This window comes from Aythya ferina (genome assembly GCF_964211825.1).
Source record: "Aythya ferina genome assembly, chromosome: 8".
Lineage (NCBI taxonomy): Eukaryota > Metazoa > Chordata > Aves > Anseriformes > Anatidae > Aythya > Aythya ferina.
Genome location: NC_140304.1, coordinates 8,222,848 through 8,245,403, shown reverse-complemented (window position 1 = coordinate 8,245,403; position 22,556 = coordinate 8,222,848). Strand labels below are relative to the sequence as shown.

General features: G+C 52.3%; 1 protein-coding gene and 1 long non-coding RNA gene across 8 annotated transcripts; both read left to right on the top strand.

Moving 5' to 3' along the window:
- The first annotated feature begins 303 nt into the window (after positions 1-303).
- Positions 304-2,218, top strand: LOC311440993. Its single transcript, XR_014695707.1, has 3 exons — positions 304-456; positions 1,240-1,342; positions 1,972-2,218. It is a non-coding gene; the product is annotated as an uncharacterized lncRNA (long non-coding RNA).
- A 777-nt stretch (positions 2,219-2,995) lies between these two features.
- On the top strand, positions 2,996-22,242 carry LHX9 (LIM homeobox 9). 7 transcript variants are annotated; one of them, XM_084526975.1, is made up of 8 exons: positions 2,996-3,118; positions 4,302-4,399; positions 4,646-4,764; positions 9,441-9,559; positions 10,956-11,158; positions 11,747-12,102; positions 16,834-17,036; positions 18,216-21,062. In XM_084526975.1, the coding sequence occupies exons 4-8, from the start codon at positions 9,443-9,445 to the stop codon at positions 18,471-18,473; spliced, it is 1,137 nt and encodes a 378-aa protein (XP_084383101.1). In that variant the 5' UTR covers positions 2,996-3,118; positions 4,302-4,399; positions 4,646-4,764; positions 9,441-9,442; the 3' UTR covers positions 18,474-21,062. The 7 variants fall into 7 exon arrangements, with proteins under 7 accessions (XP_084383101.1, XP_084383100.1, XP_084383102.1 ...); XM_084526976.1 differs by lacking the exons at positions 2,996-3,118; positions 4,302-4,399; positions 4,646-4,764 and adding exons at positions 8,983-9,179; positions 9,277-9,345; XM_084526973.1 differs by lacking the exons at positions 2,996-3,118; positions 4,302-4,399; positions 4,646-4,764 and adding an exon at positions 8,984-9,179 and having other exon boundaries at positions 9,277-9,559.
- The last annotated feature ends 314 nt before the right edge of the window (positions 22,243-22,556 follow it).

The following is a 22,556-nucleotide window of genomic DNA, read 5'->3' as shown; positions in this document are numbered from 1 at the left end:
AAACACGATTTTATCCGTGTTTCTTCTTCTAACTGCGCTACGTCAGGGTTCCCTGATGCAGCTTTGGGATGCCCAAAGACGAAAACGGAGCAAAGAGGCGAGCGCTGCCGCAGCTCCGGCCCGGGTAGGCCCTGCCCGGCCCCGCCGAGCCCGGGGCGGCCTCGGGTCGGTGTCCCCGGCTGGGGGGACCCCCGGGGCAGCCCGGCCCGGCCGAGGGGCGCCGTGGAGGCCCCGCTGCCTGCCGAGGAGCTGCCGCCCGGCCCCGCCGCGCAGCCACAGCGCGGCCCTGGAGGGGCGGAGGCGCTGCCGGAGGTGCCTGAGGGGGAGCGGGCGGGCGCCGAGGGAGCGCAGGGACGGAGACCAGAGCTCGTCCCCGGCTCTGTTCGTGAAATCCGTGCCATGCAGCAGCGTTGGGAGCGCCGCCGTGAACCAGCCATCCGGCCCGTTGCATTTAGGGTGAGTATTAGGAAGAGAACGGCGAGCCCGCAGCACGGAGCCGCAGAGAGACGGCGGCCCCGGAGAGCTGAGGCTGTGCTTTAAGGCCGGCCGGCGGACACATCGCCAGATCCAGCTCCTGGTTATTCCGTGCCCAGAGCAGCCGGCGGCTGGCAGAGAGGTCACAGTGTGGCTGTGTGTGCCCCGTGCCAGCAGGCAGCCTCCCCTCCGGGCACCGCCGTCCCTGCAGGGGCAGCGGGAGGTCGGCAGCACGCCCGGGGGCAACGCCACCCCCAGCGAGCCGGGGACATCGTAAGGTCAGGGGGGGCGGCTGGTGATTTTCTCAGAGTTAACAGAAAATGTGGCAGCATCGCCCGATAGCATGGTCTCTCCGAAACAGCACGAAGAGCTGCGGGGAGGTGTGTGGCTGACCGGCAGCTTGCAGGAGTTGCAGGGCAGCCTGCCTCCTGCAAGCGGCCCCTCGGAGCAGCGAGATGCGGGAACCACGGCAAGGGGGGGCTCAGAGGTGGCTCAGCTCTCCCGAACTGGGCTTAGAACCGTAAAAGTCGCGTGTTGGGATTGGATTGAGAAGTGGCAAAAGATGCCGGCTTTGGTGGACCAGTGGGTGAGTTTCATTAAGTGATAGGATCTGGCACTTCATCTAAGAAGAAGTAGGAGTTTGCATTTGATACGTCCAAGAAACAGTCCATCCACGGGAGTGAACAGCAAAGGCTTTGTTGCTTTCGGTGGAGACAAGGTCAAGGCCAGAGTAATCCAGTGACCGATCTCGTGTTACTCCTCCAGCTGGTGCCTGCATCGTCACAGGAGTGCCATGAAGGTGGTACATGTGGGGAGAGCACGGCGGATTGAACTTCAGGATCACACTTGAAAGCAGTGGAGCGAGGGGGTGAGAGCATGTGTTGCATAGTTCAAACATGCACAACTTAGTGCTGGGTCTGTTTTTAGCTTTTCCTTTTTAAAGTTTGTGTTGCTGCCTGAGTGGCAAAGGCTTTTTTTTTTTTTTTTTTTTTTTTTTTTTTTTAATGAAGTCTCTTTAGGTACATCTCTAAGGAGGCTGTCAGGAGGCATGGCTTTGGGGAAAAAAAAAAAAAAAAAAAAAAAAAGTTTCAAATGATCAGGACATATTTACAGGCGATACTGAGAGTGTGGGATCATATTGTCCCCCCTTCTGCTCTTAGTGCTGTGCTGTGCTCTGCGATGAGCTATTTTAGGAGCTCCGGTATGCAGAGCATTTTTGCAGTTACACACAAAATAAAAAAGTTTAAGAACAAAAGATTGTTCTGGACAGTCAAACTGGAATGAGTTGGAAGGATACATTTAGGAAGTGGTTTCTTGGACACTAATTAGGACCATTTGCTTGGGGTTGCCATTATTTTCCTTTTAGTCTGGAGGGCACAATAGATCAAATGATTTATATATCATTAACAATTCCTGTTAACCATAAGCAGGGTGGTTGGGCTTTTCCATACTGATTACTGCGTAACGCAATAACGGCTTGTTTCATTTCTTCTGCAGTGTCCGCATGAGCACGTTAACGTAAGAGACCAATCCAAAAAGAAGCTCTTCAACTCCTTTTTTATTATTATTTTTTTATTATTTTTTTTTCTGCGTGACTCCTAATGTCTTTGCATTCTGCAAGAGCTGCTGAGAAACCCAAGCACCTCAGTTCTTTGTACCTTCCACGGCCGGAACACTGGTGTTCGTTGTACCTGATGCTGGCTCCCAGTGAGCGCATTTTAATTGTAATAAAACACAAACTGAACCATATGTGCACGTGTGTTTTAGACGCAGCGTTATTGATCACCCTTTCCCTTTTGTGCTACAAGTAACGGGGTTTGTCAATTATCAGACTGTAATCTGGTAATACGATTCATTTATCTCTAAAAGAAGCCGAGAAAGTAGGCATGTGCCTCGGCCGTATTTAGCATCACTTGTATGCACCGCGGCGTTCACGAAATGCTGATTTGGGTAGGTCCGGGAGTTTGGGTTGTTTTGGCGAGGGAACAGGGGACGGCGACACTGTGCTGTGCGGTGCTGTGTGATGCTGTGTGACGATGCTGTGTGTTGTTTCGAGCTGCTGCGTGCTGTGCCCTCCGCTGGAGGCGGGCGGCGCCCGGGGAAATCCGCCCCCGGGGGCTGAGCCGCGCTCGGGGCTGGGGAGAGGGAGGCTCACCGGCTTCCCCCGGGGTCCGACTAATTTAGGTCCTCTGCAGCTGATTGCTCAGCGGGCCGTTTGGTGCCCGAGTCCCTAAAAGCCTCGGGACGACGCAGGAATTCCGTTTGCAAAGGCAGCACGAAGTGCACGGCGTGCTGCGGGGGTGCCGAGCACCCAGGAGGTGCCGAGCACCTCGGGGGGACCTCACCTGCGGCTCCTCCGCCCTCCTCTCGCTGGCAAGCCTCCCTCTGTCTCCCCCCGTCCCGAGTGTCCCCGGGGGGCTGCTAGGATCGGAAAGGCGTTTTTTTGTTTTTGTTTTTTCCCTTTTTTTTTTTTTTTTCCATGTGTGCATACTCCCACGTGGAGCAGCAGCCGGTTTCGCTTGGGCTGGCAGCTCCCGTCGGGCGCTCGCTGCTGTCCCGTTTCGATCCTCCCTCAGCTTTGGCTGACCGAAATGGCCCGAAGCCCGTTCCGAAAAGCTGCTGCTGCGGGCTCCCAGATGCTGAGGTTCGGATCGTTTGAACGTCAGCGCAGCCTTCTGGTAACAGAAAACATCCAGGCGGGTTTCGGTGGTGTGCTAACACCCCTCGGACAGGAGAGCTTCAGAGCCGGGGGCCGCTGCCGGCTCCGGTGCCCCGGGCGGCGGGGACTTGGTGGTGCCGGCTCCGGTCCCGTTCCCGGGGGGCAGCAGGGACGAAACGAGGCGTGAGGGCGGCGGGGGCCAGCAGCAGGTGGCTCACGACGAGCCCAGCACCTTCCTCCTCCTCTTCCTCCTCCTCCTCCTCCTCCTCCCGTTCCCCCCGCGGGGCCGGCGGCCGGGGGAAGCCGCCCCCGGAGAGCTCGGGGGGGAGAGAAGGAAGGGTCGGGGGCTGCTGCGAGACCCCGGGGGGCGGAGGTGAGCGGCTCCCCCTGTGCCCTTCGCCCCTCGCCGGCTCTCCGCTCCGTGGCCAGCTCCGAGGGCGCTGAGGAGCATCCCTCCCTCGCCTGCTTTGCCCTTTGCTCTGAGCGGGTCGCCAAGCCGGCCGCGCCGAGCCGACGGGCACAGGGCTCGGGGGGGAGATGCGGAGGTGCCGGGGGGCTGCAGAGCCCTGAGGGAACCCGGGCCCGGCGGGGCGGCGGCTGGTAGCCCCAGGGGCAGGGCGAGTCCGGCCCCGGCGGCGGCTCCCGAGCCCGCACCTCGGCGGTGCATCACTTGTCAGCAGCAGTGGCACCTCCCGAGCCGTGATTCCGATTCATCTTGGCACCGGGTTTTATTCTAATGGGTTAAATTGGGTTCCCTTTTTTCAATTATCCCAGGTTTGACTGCGTGGTGTTGCATGACAACTCGCAGTTTCATCGGGTTTGGCAAAGCGAGGTTGCTCCGTGAATCCGTATATCATATCACATCAGATCAGCCTCAAGTTTGCTGTTTAGCGACTCCGTTTGAGAGGCTTTTTATGAAAGTGGGAAGGGTTGATACAGTCCATGGCTGGTTCGGTACGATTTGAAAGAAAAAAAAAAAAAAAAAAAGAAAAAAAAAAAAAAGAAATGTGGAGAGATGGCAACAACACGGGGTTTGCTCTCAGCTGTGAATAATAACAGAACGAAAAAAACGACACGATGGGGAAAGGCTCCGCTCCCTGCAAGATTTTTAGCAGGCTCCCAGTCCTCGCCTTTTTTTAATTTCCTAATATGTTCTTTGCTTTATTAGTTTTATTTACAACCAGCTCCCCATTAACACCTCACCTGATTACTGAGGAGCTGAGACAGCTAATCAAGAGAATCCAGCGAGGCAGCCCAAACCGAGAGGTGGGATTTAGTCCTCTTTCTGCTCGTTCTCTCTCTTTTTTCGTTTGTTTGTTTGGTTTGTTTGGAGAAATATTTTGAAGCCAACAGAAAATAAAAGGCAGGTATAAGCGTACGCTGCCGAAGGGTCAGAGGTTAGAAATTCACGTCAATTCTGCATTAGAGGCTGTGTAGCGGGGGAGAGGGAGAGGGGAAAAACCTCCACCAAGCAGCTTGTTTATTTTAATTAACATAGGGATCCTCTGCTAGGAACAAGGAACAACCTCCATCTACTGGCTAGATCATCGCCTCTCTTCTCCATCCAAAAGCCATCCCTCATCACTCATTAAGGAGGGTACAATTTTGGAAGAAGCTTCTAAGGTCTCAAGGTAAGATCCTGCATGAGGCTGTGCTAGCAGAGCAGCTATTGCGACCTCACGGATGTCATTTGCGGGGTGTTTCTTCGGCGCGGTGCTTTTTTTTTTTTTTTTTTTTTTTTTTTTGTTCCCCTTTACACACCACGGAGTGGTCGTTTCCCCAGGTGTATTCGCAGACAACATTTGGTGCGTGTGTGTTTTAATCTAGAAAAATCGCAGCCTGGGAAGACTGAGCCATTCAGCTTAATAAAAAGGAGCCCGCGCCCTTTATTTTTATTTGCTTTTTCTTCTTTATATACCTTTTTTTCTTGCCGTGGAATGGCTCCTCTCACCTGGCTGCCAGGCTAGCCTTTACGGGTGCGCCCTCCAAAAGCGGCGCAGCACGCTCATTTCCAGCGGCTTAATGACAACCGGAGCACGACTGCGGCTGAGGTGAACACGAGAGAAGCGAGGAGCTCACGGTGCTGAGGTCCTGCTCGGTGCGCACAGTTCCGTGTCAGACAATAACCTGCCTCTCCTGCTTCCCCCCGGCGCTGCCATGGCTTCGGGTTACCCCATCGCCTGGCCGCGGGGATGCGCCTGGGCTTACCCTGCCAAGCGCCTCGTGGTTTCTCAGTTAAGCACCGTCTCGTTCAGAGGCTGAATGCGAGGCTTAATTTCCGCGCATTGCAGTTACGGGAGGTACAAATGCGCCGGGCTTTGCCTTTTTTCCGTTCGGTACCGGTTGTGCCGGGCTTTCCCTGCCCCGGCTGAGCAGCATTTGCTCGGCTCCGGGCTCCAGGCGAGGGGCGAGGGGCAGGAGAAAGGGGGAGATGGGAGAGGATGCTGCTGCGGACACCAAGGCGGAATTGTAAACAATACCGGGCTTTTTTAATTTTTATTCTTAGAAAACGCAACCATCTCAATGCTGAGAACATCGGCTAATTCCATACCGCCGCCGACGGATGTAACCCCACGAAAATTTTCTTTCTTTGTGTCTAGATTGGTTGGACTGGGCGCAGACTTCACAAAGCGAGGGGGCTGAGCGGGAACAGCACCGCACTCCACCGCCAGCCAGCAGAGCACGAAATAGCGTTAGGCTTTAGGAACAGCCCCGTCTTGCCCTCTCACCCCCCACTTTGCCCCCGGCCCAGGGTCGCGGTCCTGCCGCTGCCCTTCCCCCGACTTTGGCACCGGCGGCACGGCGCGACCCCAAGCAGCGCTGCCCGGCGCCCTCCCCTTCCTTTGCTAATTACCGCCGGTCGATAATTAATTTGCACGTAGCCGTTGCCCCGAACCCTGCCGACCAAGCGCAAGGTCGTTCACTCTGTAAGGGGCTTCAGCCCGTCACCCGTGGCCAGGAGGAGCGCGGTGCCGGTGACCCGGCTAATCGCCGGGGGCGAGCCCAGAGCCGGGCGAGGCCGCCCCGGGGCCACCGCGCTCAGCAGGCGCGGTCCCTGCGCGGGTCCCCGCGGCCACAAGTCCCCTGGCACCCTCGGCGGCCCGGGACACCCGTGCCAAGGTGTCCGGGAAGGGAGGAGAGCCCCCAGCCCTCCTGCCGGGGAGCTGGGGTGCTGTGGGCACGGCGCATCGCTCAGCATCCCCGGCGCGCTGCGGCGCAGGGAGAGAGGAAAGCGCCCCGCAAGGGGACACCGCGTCGAGGGCCCGAGTGCTAATGCAAACGGATCCATTGGGGATGAAGTGGTGGATTTGGGTTTTAGGTTCCCCGTTGTGCTCTTTGTGGGATTTTCTCTCCCCTTGCCGAGAGAAGCAGCCGGAGCCGGCGGCCTCCGCGCTGCAGCCTCCGGGCTCCGCGGTGCCAACCTGCAGCCGGGGCGCTGAAATATCTGTAGCGTGATGTCCCCCGGGCCTTTCGGACACGGAGAAGTCAGGTTTGATGCTAGCAACGAACTTTTCGGTGTCCTTTTAGGTAAGAAGCGCTCCGGCGGCATCAGCACGCCGAGAAGGGCACGCTTTAGGAAGGCCCGGCCTCCTCCTCCGGAGCGTGTCCCTGCCGCTAGCTGACGGCGCAGCCCTCGGTAATTAACCGTGCCCAGCCGGGGGGGGCTCGCTCACTCCCGACTTTTGGTACGAGCCTGCCCAATTATTCCTAGCGGCGCCGCGGGGCTCAGGTAGGGCTGCGCATCCACAGCCCGGCCTGCCGGGGTCCGGCAGCCCCTGCCCCTGCTCCGGGAGAGGGTTCGGGCCGGCTTTGGGGTGCCCCGGGCCGGCTTGGGGTGCCCGTGCCCTGCACACGCCGGAGCGGAGCCGCCCGAGGCTGCGGGGCAGGGGCAGGCAGCCCGGCAGGACGGCCGGGAGGGGATTTTCTGGCAACCTCTCGACCCAAAGCATCCCGAGGTGGGCTTTCTCGGCTCTGCGGGCAGCGGCAGGTAGCAGCGAGCAGCCGGCACACGCTCCTGCCCTGCCTGGGGGGTTACGGCCCCCCGAGGAGCCGGCCGGCCCCTGCCCGGCCCTGCCCGAGCCCCCTGCCCGAGCCCCCTGCCCGAGCCCCCTGCCCCTCCCGGCCGCGCCTGGGCTTAGCGGGGGCACCCGGCGAGGGGGGGCCCGGGCGAGCGGCCCCCGCAGCCCGGACGGAGCCACCCCGGGTATTTTTTCCTGACGCCTTGTTGTGCTAATTGACTTGTTTGCTCCAAGGAAAGCCTCTCTCTCCCTCCTCCTTCCCCACACGCAGGTTTTTCTTTTTCTTTTTTTCTTCCTTTCTTTCTCTTCCTTTCTTTCTTCCTTTCTGTCTTTCTCTCTCTCTCTTCTTTCCTTAATGTCTTTTTGTTTTTCATTTCTTTTTCTTCCCTTCTTTCTTCCCTTCTTTCTTCTCTTCTTTCTTCCCTTTCTTCCCTTCTTTTATTTCTTTCTTTCTTGCTTTCCTTCTTTCTTTCCCTTCTCTCCGTTCTTCCTTTCTCTTTCTTCCTCTCTCTTTCTTTCCTTTTTTTTTTTTTTCTTTTTTTTCTTTTTTTTCTTTTTGACCGTGAGCGCTCTGCAGGAGACTCGGGCTTGTGGCGGCATCTATCCGTTTTAAGGAGATTCCCTTACCCCTTTGAGTCTCGTCGGTTTTATAGCTATTACTCTCTTATTAAAACACACACACACATACAACACATTGATTTCCATCCAAAAGGGCTAATTACATTACTTACAGTAAATAGCAGCCCTGCTGTCCAGGGTCTAGTGTGCCAACAGAGAAAAAAAATCCCGGCTTATTTCACTTGATTGACTTCATCTTTGTGTGAAATTGTGTTTTATGAGCTGTATTCTGGCACTCGGAGGAATGTAGCAACATTCAATCTGCAAATAACATTAATTTTAGCTACTTAGGGGGAAAGAGAAGGGAGGAAACGGGCTGCCTGGATCTTGGGTTACATGGAAGAGGTGACTCGAGGAGCCCCTGAGGATGTCTCTGGGATGCTGTGGAAAGGAAGTGGGGGCTGGGGTACTTGTTTCACTAGTCGCGCTCGGGCTTGGTGTGGAGCGTCCCCCAGGGAGCGAGGAGCGCAGAGCTGCCGCCAGGAAGACCCTTCAGTGGGGATCGAGGTGTCAGGAAACAGCCGGCAGCTGTTCCAGAGAAAGGCAAGGAAGAGTGGTGTGAAAAGTAAGTAGGAAAAAGGGGAGAGGAGGGGAGGGGGAGCAGGGAGAGAGATTAGCCAGGGAGGAATGCATCGCCCGGACCCCTGCGCGCAACCAGCGCTCGCAGCCGGCGGCCGGGGAGCGGCCGAGGGACGAGACCGCAGCGGGGGTGGGGGCCTTCCCTTCCCTTCCCTTCCCTTCCCTTCCCTTCCCTTCCCTTCCCTTCCCTTCCCTTCCCTTCCCTTCCCTTCCCTTCCCTTCCCTTCCCTTCCCTTCCCTTCCCTTCCCTTCCCTTCCCTTCCCTTCCCTTCCCTTCCCTTCCCTTCCCTTCCCTTCCCTTCCCTTCCCTTCCCTTCCCTTCCCTTCCCTTCCCTTCCCTTCCCTTCCCTTCCCTTCCCCACCCCGGGCACAGAGCCGTACCCCTTTGCCCGGCCCGGCCCCTCCCGGGCGCCTCCAGCCCGCGGGGCTCCGGGTTTGGGGGAGGCGATAAAGCCCACCCCAGCCCACCCCAGCCCACCCCCAGCCCGGCCGCGGTGTTTGTCACGGCTTGCCCATCACTAGGGGTTGAGAGGAGTATGACAGGTCTTTGTTGTCTGAATAAAAATCAGTGGCAGCTCAAGGGAGAGAACTCCTCCTACTAAATTATCAAAAATGGGCTGGCTTTAGTCTCTTAACAAATTGGACAGAGCTCCGGAAAGCAGCAGTCCCAAATCCAACCTACAGGCACTGGGAACTTTAAAGCAACCAGGGACTGCTGAAAATAGCACTTCTTTTTGCTTTCTTTGTATTCAAAACTATAGCCTTTCCCGAGCGCTTCTACTGCCCCAGGTCCAAGTCTCTCCAGACAGGAGCCCCGGCTCTCCAGAACAGTAACAGATCCTTTAGCTCACTTTTGTTATTTTATTTTTTTTTTAATTAATTATTATCACATTTTCTCCCCCTTGTTTGTTTTCTGCACATCTTCAGGAAGCCCTCGGTGCTTGTGCAAAGAGAAGCTCCTATTGCAACCTCCCTCCCTGCGCTGTGCGCCTCGGTGTAAACCTTTTGGATGATCTAAAGACTCTGGGGTCTGTATATGGAAATAGTGGGGTGCAGAGCAGAAGAAAATACTTGTCCTTTCCGTCCCCCAGCCATGCTTTTCCACGGGATCTCCGGAGGCCATATCCAAGGAATCATGGAGGAGATGGAGAGGCGATCCAAGACCGAGTCCCGCCTGGCCAAAGGGGGACAGATGAACGGCCGAGAAACGGTAAGGAGGGAGCCGGCCCCGCTCGAGAGGGGTCCTGCGAGCCTGGGCCCCCACGGGACAGCCCCGGCTTGGGGGCAGCCAAAGGCGCTGCCCCCCCTGCCCCTTCCCCGCAACCCTGAGCTTGTAGAAAGTGTTCCCGGCCAGCCTCCCGCAAGGCCGGGTGCCGTGCCGGGCCGTGCCGGGCCGGGCTCACTTGCATTTGTCCCCCCCATGCTGCCGGGTGTGCTCTCCGGAGCACGGGGGGAGTATTTGGGGTCGCTGTTCGGGGCGCTGCGAGCAGCCCTGCGGTGGCCGTGCCCCGTCCGAGCGGGGCTGCGGTGTGTGCTCCGCTTTCCGCGCTGCTCGCACCTCCCAAACGAAATCCTGCATCCCCCGGCTGCTGCCTTTTCCTCACCGTTTCTGGCCCCGAGCGGGGGGCAGGCAGAGAGGGGGCTCTCCCCCAGCACCAAGCCCGCTTTGGGGCGGCAGCGGGGGGGTCCCGCAGCGCTCTGTGCCCCCCCTCGCCCACTTGTAGGGCTTCTGCGGCCCCGCAAGGGCCGGGCACAAAGTAACGGCCCGGAGCCTGCGCCGCCGCCTCGGGCCCTGGGGTCTCCCCCCCTCTCTCCTAAAAAAAAAAGCCCCCGCTTTGTTGCGGGAGGATTTGCAATGTAAATCCCCCTCGCCTTTCCCATCGCCGTAAGAAAGGGGCGCGCAGCACAACTTCGGGTCGGAAAATGACCGCGGAGCTGCCGCTTTCACACACTTGTGGCTGCACGGGGGGGGTGCTGGGGGCCCGTTTTCCCCGCTCCTTTCCCGGCGAGAGCAGCCCCGGGCTCCGCGGCGGAGCTTTTGTTGCGGCGGCCGCTCCGTGTGCCCCTTTGTGCGGATCCGGCTGCTCCGGGGGCGCCCGGCCCCGGCAACCAGCACGAGTTGCTTGCCCAAAAGATGCTGGTTTTCGGCGAAACCCGGCCCGGGGCTGAGCTCTCGCTGCTCTTTGCAGCATCACCTGTCTCCTCTTCCCCAGCTCCGCTCGTAAGCGGCCCGTTCGCCTGCAGAGAAGGGCTCGGGGCTGCTTGGAGCACGGGGGAAAATTGCCGGGAGCGCGCACCCGTGCCCCAAAGTCGCAGCGCAGCAGAGCGGTGCTGCCCTGCTCGGAAACGCCGTTCCCCCGGAGCGCCCCGATCCACGGGCAAGAGCGACGGGGAAGCTCCAGATGTAACTTGCCAAACCCGGAGAAGAACCGGCTCTGCTTCCCTTGCCGAGGCCTAAGCAGTCGCCTCCACATGTCCCAAAGCCGTGAGGCTGTTGGGGGGGCGGATAGCGGGGTGCAGCCGGCAGCCGAAGCCCGGTGGCGGTGCTGGGGGGTCGCGGGGAGCGTCCCAGCCCCGTGTGACCCGTGGTCGCGGTTGTCTTGCAGAACATGCCCCCCCTGAGCCCCGAGAAGCCCGCTCTGTGCGCCGGCTGCGGAGGGAAGATCTCCGACAGATATTACCTGCTGGCTGTGGACAAACAGTGGCACCTCAGGTGTCTTAAGTGCTGTGAATGTAAACTGGCTTTGGAGTCAGAGCTCACCTGCTTTGCCAAGGACGGCAGTATTTACTGCAAGGAGGATTACTACAGGTACAGCAAGCAAAACCGCAGCCCCTCACAAGGCATTGCCACGCGAAACGCGCTTTAATTCCACACGGGCTTGCAAGGGCGGCTTTTTGCGGCCGCCGGTTCCCTGACCGCATGTCCCTGTCCCCTCCCTGCAGCCTCCCCCGTGCCGACCCCAAACGGGTGGCCGGGGGGGTGGCTCGTGTGGGGCACACGAGCCCCACAGGAGCCGTGCCTCGGCTGTCCCGCTGCCCTGGGGTAGCCCCCGGCGAAGGCAGCCGGGAGCCAACCAAAGTTTCCCCCTGCCCGCTGCCTGCCGGTTTTTCCGCCGCTCGGGACCCGAGCAGCCCCTTCCTCGGCCCTAAAAGCAGGGGGAGCTTTCAGGGGTCCCACCCGCCCCTGTCTGCGCTCACTGGCGGCGGGGCAGCTTCTGCACGCCCAAGGGGACGGGGCCACCCGGCGGAAAATGTCCCCAGGCGCTGGTCCCAGCAGCCCGGGCCGGGGCCGGGGGCTCCCCGCCGCCCCCCCGGCCGGGAAGGAGGCGGGTGGGCAGCGGCGGGGGCGGCCTTCCCCTGCTTGCCTCGTTGATGCCCACTTCTCCGTTTCCCTCAGAAGGTTCTCCGTGCAGAGATGTGCCCGCTGCCACCTTGGGATCTCGGCCTCTGAAATGGTCATGAGAGCCAGGGAGTCGGTGTATCACCTGAGCTGCTTCACCTGCACCACCTGCAACAAGACTCTGACCACGGGCGATCACTTTGGCATGAAGGACAACCTGGTTTACTGCAGGGCCCACTTCGAGTCCCTTTTGCAAGGAGAATACCCCCCTCAGCTGAGCTACACCGAGCTGGCGGCCAAGAGCGGAGGGCTGGCGCTGCCTTACTTCAACGGCACCGGCACGGTCCAGAAGGGGAGGCCCAGGAAAAGAAAGAGCCCTGCCCTAGGAGTGGACATCGTCAACTACAACTCAGGTGGGAAACACACACGGAGCTCCCCTGCCCCTCCGCAGAGAGCTCGCTCGGGCTTCCCCTGGGCTAGGCAGTGCGTGAGGGACCCGGGCAGGCCAAATCTTGCTGCAGCACTGGGCAATCAGACAAGCAGCCCTCGGAGGGCTGCAGGGTTTGCGGGGAAGCTAGCAGCAGCCCTCCTCGAGGGCTGTCTTTGCCTATTAATGTCAAGCACCCAAACTTAGCCACTTCCCAGGGTAAAGACAAAACCAAACCAAAACAAATCCCTGACAAACACCGCGGAGTTCTTTCTCCATAGGAACTTCAGAGGTAGCGGTGCCGTTATCTGTATTTTACGAACAAAAACCACTTCTTCATTCAGACCTCAAATTAAAAGCACCCAAAAGGATCAGCAAAAAAAAATAATTGTAGAGAAAAGGCAGTGCACGGCTCCTACGGCGTCAATGGAGTATGCACGCACTCAATAAAGATAGGCAACCCGTAGCAATGAACTCTTCGGGCTAACAGTCCCGTTTTACTGGCACATAAACATCCGAGCTGCACAAGAGGCCAACGAATAAATGCTGTTCCCTGCAACTAAGCCTTAACAAATGTAATTAACGAGAACGGGCTCTGCTCTCTTAAGGGGAGGCAGGGAGCGGGTGGTGCTCTGCCTTAAATCCCCCTACCTCCAGCCACTTGAAGTCCCCAAGCCGTGTCTAGAGACAGTGCTGGCGGCCGGCGGCGGGGCGCTTCAGGCGGGGGTTCACCAGGCGGGAGAAGAAAGCGGCGAGGGTTAAGCCCCATTACCCAGCTCCCGACCCCAAAATGCTTGCAGAGAGCGCAGGGAGAGGGACGCGAGCGAGCTGCGGCCTCCCGGCCTCCTTCCCTGCCTCCTTCCCTGCCTCCTTCCCTGCCTCCCTCCGCCCCAAAGCCGCTCGCTGCCACTGGGGGCCCCTGCGCGGCTCCTCCTGGCGGGCCGGGAGCTGCTGCATCTCCTCCGAGCCGCGGGCCTCGGAGCCAGGGCAATCACGGCGCTAATTGTTCCTTGTTAATTGAAGATGACATCGGAATCCCTGGCTCCGGAGCGGTTTCCAATCAGTGCTGAAAGCTGCTAAAGAAAAGGGGACCTGTAGCACAGCCAGGGCTCGCTCAGTCCCGGCTGCTGAGGGGGTGGAGGGGCGCCTATGCCTCCGGTTCCCCCCCTCTCACCCACATCCCCTAAAAATCCCCCTTAAACAGAAATATTTAGGGACAGCTTCTCGTCAGGATTAGGTTGGGAAATTAGGGAAAAACGAAAAGCTGTGGATATGACGAAACAGCCCCTAAGCTTCGGGTCAGGACTCGCGAGAGGCACTATTTGCAGGCGCTGTCAGAGTTTTCGTGCGCCAGTCCTAAAAGTCTCCTGCGTTACACCAGCGGGGGATGTAAGTTGTTTCGCCGACTCCAAAATGGGATTAAAAACCACTGCTCACGATAAAAATGTAGCTCACTTCATCGAGATCTCGCAGAATTAAAAACAGAACAAACAAACAAACAAGCCGCTTTAATCTGATGCTTTGGACTCGCTCTAGCTGGCCGAGAACCGTGACCCGGTAGGGCCGTAACGCTTTTATTTAGTCGTTTAAGGCATTACCGAGCCATGTCCAGCGCTGACACACGCTCTCGACAAAACACAGCTTGCAGCCAAACCGCGCAACCGGCGCAAACGACTGCAGCCCACCGCCCCTCCGCGCTCCGGCTGCAGGGGGAGGAACAGGAGGCTCTGCCCGTCCCGAAACGAGCAGCGGGAGCCGAAACCGTTTCTCCCGAAACACGAAAGTCTCCCAACAATTGGCGGCCCCGGCCCCGCGGGGCCGAGCAGGGCACCGCTTCCAGCGGGCGGGCGGCCGCCGGGCACGGCCCCGCAGGGACAGGGGCTCAGCCCCGCACCCCGGGGTGCTGGGGGCGGCTCCTGCGTCCCCCGGCCCGGCTCGCAGCCCCCTATGGCCCGGCCCGACCCGGCCGAGCCCCCGCTCCCCGCAGCCCCCGGCGCGGCGCAGCCTCCCCGCGGCCGGGCGGGTCCCTAGGGGCGGCCACCAAAGGCTCGCTCCCGTCGCCCCCGGTTTGTTCAGAGCCCCCCCGCTAACACCCGGAGGGGAAGGGGAAGCCCGGGTTGTCCAGGGCGATGTGGAGAGAGTTTCCCATCGGGGGAGAGAGCCGGGCTCGGGTCAGTGCCACCGAGCCGCCGTCCCCAGCCGGCCGCGCGTAAAAACGCGTGTGTGTGCCAGCGCCCCCGGCCCCGAGCTCCTTTTGTCCCGGGGAGCGCAGCTCGGGGCCAGAAGGGACCGGATTCTGCCTCCGGAGCCACAGCAGCCTCCCTCTGCTCTGCTCTGCTCTGCTCTGCTCTGCTCTGCTCTGGTCAGCGCTTTGCTCGCTGCCTCGCAGCTCCCCGGCTGTAAAGTGGGAACGCAACGATAAATAACTCGAAATGATCCGAGGTAAAAGCCGTTCCTACCGGTGAAGTGCCTGGAAGCAACGTGAAAAAAATGGGAGAAAGTATTCAAAAGTACTTAAAACATTCAAAGCTTTCTCTATATTACCTCTTATATCACAGAATTAATATGTATTTTGAGGGAAACCGTGTTGACTTACAGCCCACAGGATATAGAAATGAGATGCTGAAGAAGATTTCCCTAGGAAAATATTTTACACAGCTGTTGCTGAAAGAGCTGTTTACTTTATTTCACAGTATACATGTGAAAAATTCTTGGCAATAAAAAGCAAACTGTTGTAGCTCTTTCCAAAGCAAAATTAAATTCACAGCCCCGTGATCCTGTGGCAATGAAATGAGCAACGACGTCTTGCCCGATTTTTCGCTTCCCCCTGCTTCCCGGGCAGCAGCGTAAAGCTCCGCACACAGCGCGGCAAAGCCACGCAGCGCTGCGCCACCCGTGGAAAACAGAGCCTGCTCTTATCACTGCATTAGCTAGGCTTGTCCGAGGATGCTGTGAGCCCCGTTCCCGTTTTCTGGTGAAAATGAAAGCCCAAGTCAATCAGGGACAAAAAGCAGCCCACAGAACCGAAGGCAGAGAGCAGGACAGAGGAGCCCGAGGAAGTTCGCTTTGCTGCTGCAAACGTGAGCGATCCGAGGGGAAGAACAGGAAAGCAAACAAACAAGCAGCTTGCAACTGTCTGAAGTGAAACTCAAGGATTGAATTCTGGTAATCAGATTTATGTCAGCGTGCGAGTTACTGCCCACACGCCTTGACTGAAGGCAGTGTGAATGCTTGTGAAAACAAGGAGTAAATACAATCCAAATCTGGTCTGAAATTGTTTCTGAGGCAAATTTCAACCCCTGATATTTTCAGAAGTGTCAGCTCACTTTGTTTGAAAGTGCTCATATACTTCCTACCAAGCCCAGAAGCAAACCTAGCTATAATTAACTATTCACCTGATTTTCTGTCAAAGTGTTGTCTTACCAGCATCTGTTCTTGTTGACTCCTCTTATAATTCAAAAGAGAAAGCACCTTCAAGAAGCTTTTTATTTTCTCCTGGTTTCAAGTTGTTTTGCCTCTGTTTTTAGCACTGTCAACATCAGCCTCTGTATTGTGCGATTTCTCTCCTTCTCTCCTCTCTTTTTGGAGAAACCGGGAGCTACTTGGCCTAGTAAATAATCCACTATTTGAGAGCAGTTCAGAAATTCAAATGAGCAACTAATGAAACTTGATCTAGTTTACACACATTCGGAAATATTTTTAATTAGCTGTTCTTTAAAGCTGTTCTTTAATTAATATGCTCTACCGTGATTACATCATCAATTCTCTCCTGTGTGACTGAGCTATCTTTACAAAATGGGATCCTGAAAGTAACCCAATTGCTTTTAAGCCAAAAAGAAAAATACAGGATGCCACGGTCCCTGAATAGCTGCAACTCTAGTGTGCAAGTCACACCCATAAAAGTGTAATCTGGAACAAAGTCACCTTTTAGAGACACTTTGAAAATCCTGAGTCAGAGAAATCAGGGAAACTCTTACGCTTTGGAGCCGCTGCTTGTTTGCTTGTAGAAATGTCACAGATCAGGACCAGCGAAGAGCTACTGCAGATCGGGACTGAGACCGAGGGCCTGAATCAAGCCCCAGTGCAGCCACTTTCTGGAGATGCTTTATGGAGCAAAGTCTCTGAGCAGTTCACATGAACTCCCAGGCAGAGCCCAAAAACATTCATTTTAGCAGCAAAAAAAGTCCAGATTTTATGCTTTCCTGATCAACTGTCATAACAAAGTTTCCCACTGCACATCTTTTTTTATAGGTGCTTGTGATTTGGGGGAAAGCTCAGGAACACTCAGAATGCTGGCTTGACCTTTATTCTCCTTGCGAGCTAAGAGTGTTTCAGTGAGTGAGATTTCAAAATCTGAATGAGATTTCAAATGACTCTGTGGATGCCCAAAGCAAAACCATCACCACAGGGAAAAGACTTGTTTGAAAATAAATGCCAAAGGAGAGAGAACTTCCTAAGTCTGCCCTTAGTAGGTAAAGGCCTGGGAGACATAGCGTGTTTTAAGAATAGGAAAAGGTCATCTTCTTGATCTTTTTTTTTTGTCTCATTTAATTATCACATCTGTACTTATTCTTGCACCACGATAGCTCTTCCTTCCTCTCTTTCTTGCTTGCTTCCTTCCTTCCAAATAGTACACGCGTGACGATTTTTGCCTTGTTTCATTTATCCTGCGTGGGGCATGGCCACTAACTCCTCGTTTCCTTTGTCCATTGCCCAGGTTGTAACGAGAATGAGGCAGATCACCTGGACAGAGACCAGCAGCCTTATCCCCCATCCCAGAAGACAAAGCGCATGCGCACCTCCTTCAAACACCACCAGCTTCGTACCATGAAGTCCTACTTTGCTATCAACCACAACCCAGATGCCAAGGACCTCAAGCAGCTTGCCCAGAAAACAGGCCTGACCAAGAGAGTTCTGCAGGTAAGCAGCCACCATCACAGGCTTGCCAGCATTTTCCCCTACCCCCGCCAGCCGATAGCATTTCCCGTATGCGTAACGAGAGCAATATATATACAAATACTTCTGTTAGCTGCGTCCCTAGTGGGTTTTCAGAGGGGTGAGGTGTTACACAGCAGGAGTGCCAAATACGTGCCTTATCACCCAAAGGCAGCCAAACACTGCAACGTCATTTGTAAGTAGTTGCATCCTCGAGATGAGGAAACAGCCTCCACAGCCTACCAACTCAGGAGATACCCTGGAATCTGTAGTCAATTTGTGGTGGCCTCACTAAGGATAGAGGTAGCGAACCTTCTTGTTTTACACACACTGGGTGAAGCCTTTGGGCTCCTGTGCCGCAGTGAATGTGGCCCCTCAGTGAGCCGATGCCCCGGTACACAGGAGGGAAGCTTTGACCGCTGTGATCTCCAGGACCAGCCTGTTCCCTGTAATCACTAAGGGCCTCTGTAGTAAAAAGTTACCTCTCTGCGAAAGCGCCCAGCAGACAACGTTAATAAAAATCCCCATAAAGGTGCGTGCTAGCTCAGCGAAGTTAAAGCGAGGGATGTGTTACATGCAGGGTGCCAAAGAAGGGCAGTGATCGAGGTAGAAGGAGAATCTATTAGCGGCGATTGCTCGTCTGTGTTACATACCACCTAAAGCATTTCCAGTGAACCTTACGGAACAGAAAGACTAGGTGACCCGTATCAACAACCTGTATGCAGGGATGGTGTAATCACCCCTCCCTCCCTTCCTCATCAGCCTTTTAAAAGGATCGAGATAAATTCCAAGCCTTGGCAAAAATCTGCTCATTCACCCTTTGCCTCGATCTCTGTTGTGAGTCTTGACCCCAAACCTTTCCAGCCCGAGGGAACACCATGTGGCCATCCAGAAGTCGCTCCCCTTGGGTGCGTGAGCGAGCAGGTTTTTTCCAAGGCTGCCCCTCGAGGTCTGCAGGCTGGGCCGCCGCGTTGCAGCGAGCGCCGTGGCGCCGGGCCCTCCCGCGTGTTGTAGTCAGGACCACCAGTAGCGAGCGAAGCTGTAGAGCGACTTGGGCGACTGGCCACACAAATCAATCGGCAGGACAATTGCGTAAAAGCAAGAACAAAGACAAACAAACACAAACAAGCATCGGTAAAGAAATCAATTGGGATTGGTTTGCAGGTTTGGTTTCAAAACGCGAGAGCCAAATTCAGAAGGAACCTTTTGCGGCAGGAGAATGGGGGTGTCGATAAAGCTGATGGCACCTCGCTTCCGGCACCGCCCTCAGCAGACAGCGGCGCACTCACTCCACCCGGCACTGCGACCACTTTAACAGACCTGACCAATCCCACTATCACTGTAGTGACATCAGTGACCTCTAACTTGGACAGCCACGAATCCGGGAGCCCCTCACAAACTACCTTAACAAACCTTTTCTAACATTTCCTTTTTTTTTTTTTTTTTTTTTATTTTAAATCTTACTCTTCTTCTTTATTATTATTATTATTATAATTATTATAATTTTTATTAATTTCAAGCCTTTTTTTTTTTTTAAAAAAAAATACAAAATAACAAACCCACAAAATATTTGGGAAAATAAACAGCTTGATGTGTAGCATCTGCAGCCACTTGGCAAATGAGTTTGAAGTAATATGTTGCTATAATAAATGAAGATTTATTGTTGATAAATTGTACTCAAATTTTTTTAATTCATCAGACAACTGAGGAGAAGGTTATGAATCATTCCAATAAGTGCCTCTTAAAATTGTATGTTACTTATTTCCAGAATCTTGAAAAAAAGATTACTACTACTACTACAGCAAAAACAAAAACAAACTAACAACAAAAACAGAAGTTTCTTTTCCCTCCTTGATAACCAGACAAAAATCAGTTTAATTATAGCCAAAAGAATGCTGCTTCAGGATTGTTTGTTCACTCCTGGCATTTAAGAACACAAAATTTCATTTTATTTTTATAATGCATCTACAAATTTTGTATGATTTCTTTTTTAAGTGTAGAGAAACAAATGCAAAACAAATTAAGTTAATCACTGGACTAGTCAGACCGCAAGTCCCAGTGCTTTTTGCTTACGCATCGGTCACAAGCCTGACCCCACTGAGCACTGGGGAGTCTCACTGGGACAGCCAAACACCGCTCCGACAGCTCTTCACCCAGCTGGGACGTCCTCGGACACCGCTGAAAGCTGGTGGGGGGCTGCAGAGCGAGCCCCAGCCCGCGCATGGGGGTGCCGCTGCGAGTCTCTGCCTTCGCCGTCTGTTCGGGCAGGAGGCAAGATGCGGGGAACACCCTCCAGAGTGAGCTCACTGCTCTAAGGGCAGTATTAAAGTAATAACAGCAGAGTGACAGCTCAGGCTGGGAGTCCCACTGATCTGAGGAATTGCACAGGGAGGGTTTTTTTTTTTATTATTTTTCTCTGCAATCGGTCACACAGCACTGATTTGGAATTAAAGAAAAAGAATGCAGTTTGCTACACGGCCTCGATGCCATGCTATTAAAGCAAACAGCCTCTTTAGTGAGCACAAAAATGATTTCCAAGGACGCATACGCACACGTACTGTTAAAACCAGTTTTTGATAAATCACACTTTTTCAGGGAAAATGGAAATAAGCAAAATATAATTTCTTAAGACGTTTAAGGAATATGATTTTAGTACAATTTACTCATTGCTATTTTGAATTTACTTTAGATGTTTCCTGAGATTGTATCAGATTCTTTGTTTAACACAGGAACTTAAAACCTTTAGTTCACTACTATCTTTAACATATGCTTTAACTTTTTAAACTTTGTATAAACGGAAAAAAAAATGTTAGCAAGAATTCTTACAAAATTGGGAATTGGCAGTGAATGATTTTAAAAGAGATAAACTCAGAAGCCTTGTGGATGCTGATCTGAATACATTTCTTAGTTTACAATAGTGATCTTTCTCTTTTTAATTTTATTTAAGCTAAAAGTCTGAATGGTCTGGGCAGTGGTGAATGTTCATTTGTATCCTTTTATTGTAGTTGAACACCAATTAGATTGTGGAGAGTCTCAGAAACAAAACGAACAAAAAACAGTCAAGATCTATGTCTTGCTTTTAGTGGATTGTTAAGAATAACTTTGCACATATACCCCACTTTTTAGACACCATCAAATCTCCTTTTTGGTGGTCAAAGTGGCTATTTAATATATTTTAAAGGTGTCCTTTTTGGCTGTATAAATGTGTGGTTACATATTGACAGTTCACTGCCCACATTAAAGTGCATTATTGTAATTTTTGCTCAGGGTTTTTAGAAAATTAGCACAGAAAAGTAGCTTATTTTTAAAAAAAAAAGATGATGGAAGAGATGTTAACACTGTAATAGAAGAAAGGTGTGTTTGCCATTATATATTTAGCAAGTATGGTTATCATCTTCTAAGGATATTAAATCTTGACTTTTCCTATTTCTATTATCTTATGGGCATTTACCACTAACCAGACCAAACAACCTTGGTAAGGCTGAGATCTTTATTAATACACTTTTACAGGTAAAAAATATTGATACTTATAAATTTTGTTCTTTGACAGAACAATATATGGTACTAGAGATCTACTTTATTAAGTAGACTAATTAAAACTCAGTTCTACTATGTGCCTTATGATATACCTTGGGAGTAAGTTTGTGAAAAATCAGGATATATGTGTTGTTTGTTAAATTAACTGTTTTAAGCCCTTTTGACACCTCACTAGTTTTGTACTGTTTTACCTCTTATTTCTGAAACTCTTTTTATGGTGTATCCTGTTAGAGGGGACAAACATGTCATAGAAAGCAGTTGTGCACTCTTTCAGATATAGTTGATAAATCCAATAATCTTATATATTGAGCTTCGTGTTTATAGTACAGTAAGTGGTCTAGCAAAATTGTCCATGTTTCTTTGTTTATTGATAAATGCATTGTATAGAAACTATTTCCCCTAAATATTTATGGACCAAACAATTGTGATATATCCTATTAAATTTGTGTGAATAAACCATTTTGAATCTAAGGAGTATTATTTCCCATCAGTTTTTTATTTTTATTTTTTAATTATTATTATTATTATTATTTTGTTTTAATTTAAAGCCTCCATGTTCCAGTGTGTCTCTTTGCTTTTACGGTCTCTGTGAACAATTGGTATTAAACATGGAAACACGCCCTTTTAAATATTCTAAAATACGGTTCCTTCTTAGGTTTTCAATTTCTTCATAGTCAATGTGTATGCTACTGCTGGTGCAATTTAGATTTTAGCCTCTTAACCCCCCTTTTTGAACATGCAAAGTAATGCCCCACTGATTTGATATTGAAACCCTGTTGTAGACTTCTAAAAAAGCCAGAGAACTAGTAGCTAAAGTTATTGCATGACAAATATAACCTAAATAATATGATGAAATGAATCAAGATTTAATGCTAGGTATATTGAACACAAAATAGAATTGCAGACCCCGAAAAGCCAGGTTGCTCTGTAGTTTAATAAATTGTCACTATGATTTCTTTCAGGGAGAACAAATCATGGGGCATTACAGCCAAACATCCCGACGTTTGAAAATTCCCTAAAGTATTAAAAGAAGGGGAAAAGTTTGATCGGAAATCCACTGCAGTGAAGACAAAGACAATATTAGGTTATGATAATCATACATTTAAAAATCTATTGAGCCAAAAAATAAAAATAAAAGACTTGATGTCATTTCCTGAATGTTAACAAAACATATGTTATTTTATGGTGTCTAATTAACACAACTGAAGGCTTCAACAAATTGTGTGGTATTAAAAACAAACTTAGAGAAACTATGTATAAAACCAGAGCAACCTGGCAGCAATCTACCCGGCCCATATTTGAAGAAAACTTTTCTTTCAAAATATCACATTTGTCAAGCACAAGTACCTGTAAAATAAAATCTGAGTGCATTCATTCCACTTGCTTGCTAATGTGTACTAGTCATATCTGTTAAATGGATTTTTGTAAATTCAAAGAGAACTTTTCACTCATTCAAGATCATAGGAAGCAAAACCCAGTAACCTTAGTACTATTGTTTCTGAATTCTTTTTTTTTTTTTTAAAAAAAAAAAACAAGACAAATCTGCATGCACTTTTCCATCTGTCACATATAGTGTACATTTCTGTATGATGAATTTCTCTTTGATGTTTCTTGTATAATAGCTTTCATTAATAAACATTTTATTTGATGCAAACATAGTTAACTTTATGTAAACACATAGCTAATTGTTCCAACTAATTTAAACTTTTCTTTTGAAAAGAAGCAGTACAGTGCAGTTCCAATATGTTATATATATAAAATCAAAAAGAATGAGGTAGCAATACTGTTGCACAGCATAAAACTATTTCATTTGGTGTTTACTTTTTAGTTTTTTAACTTGTTGTATAAAACTGACATGTTTTTAAAAAATTCCCATCAGCATCAACAATAAAATAATCCCCAAATTCTTCATCAATATAAGATAACATAAGCAGTATGTAAAATTTTCAATGACTTTCAGAATACATG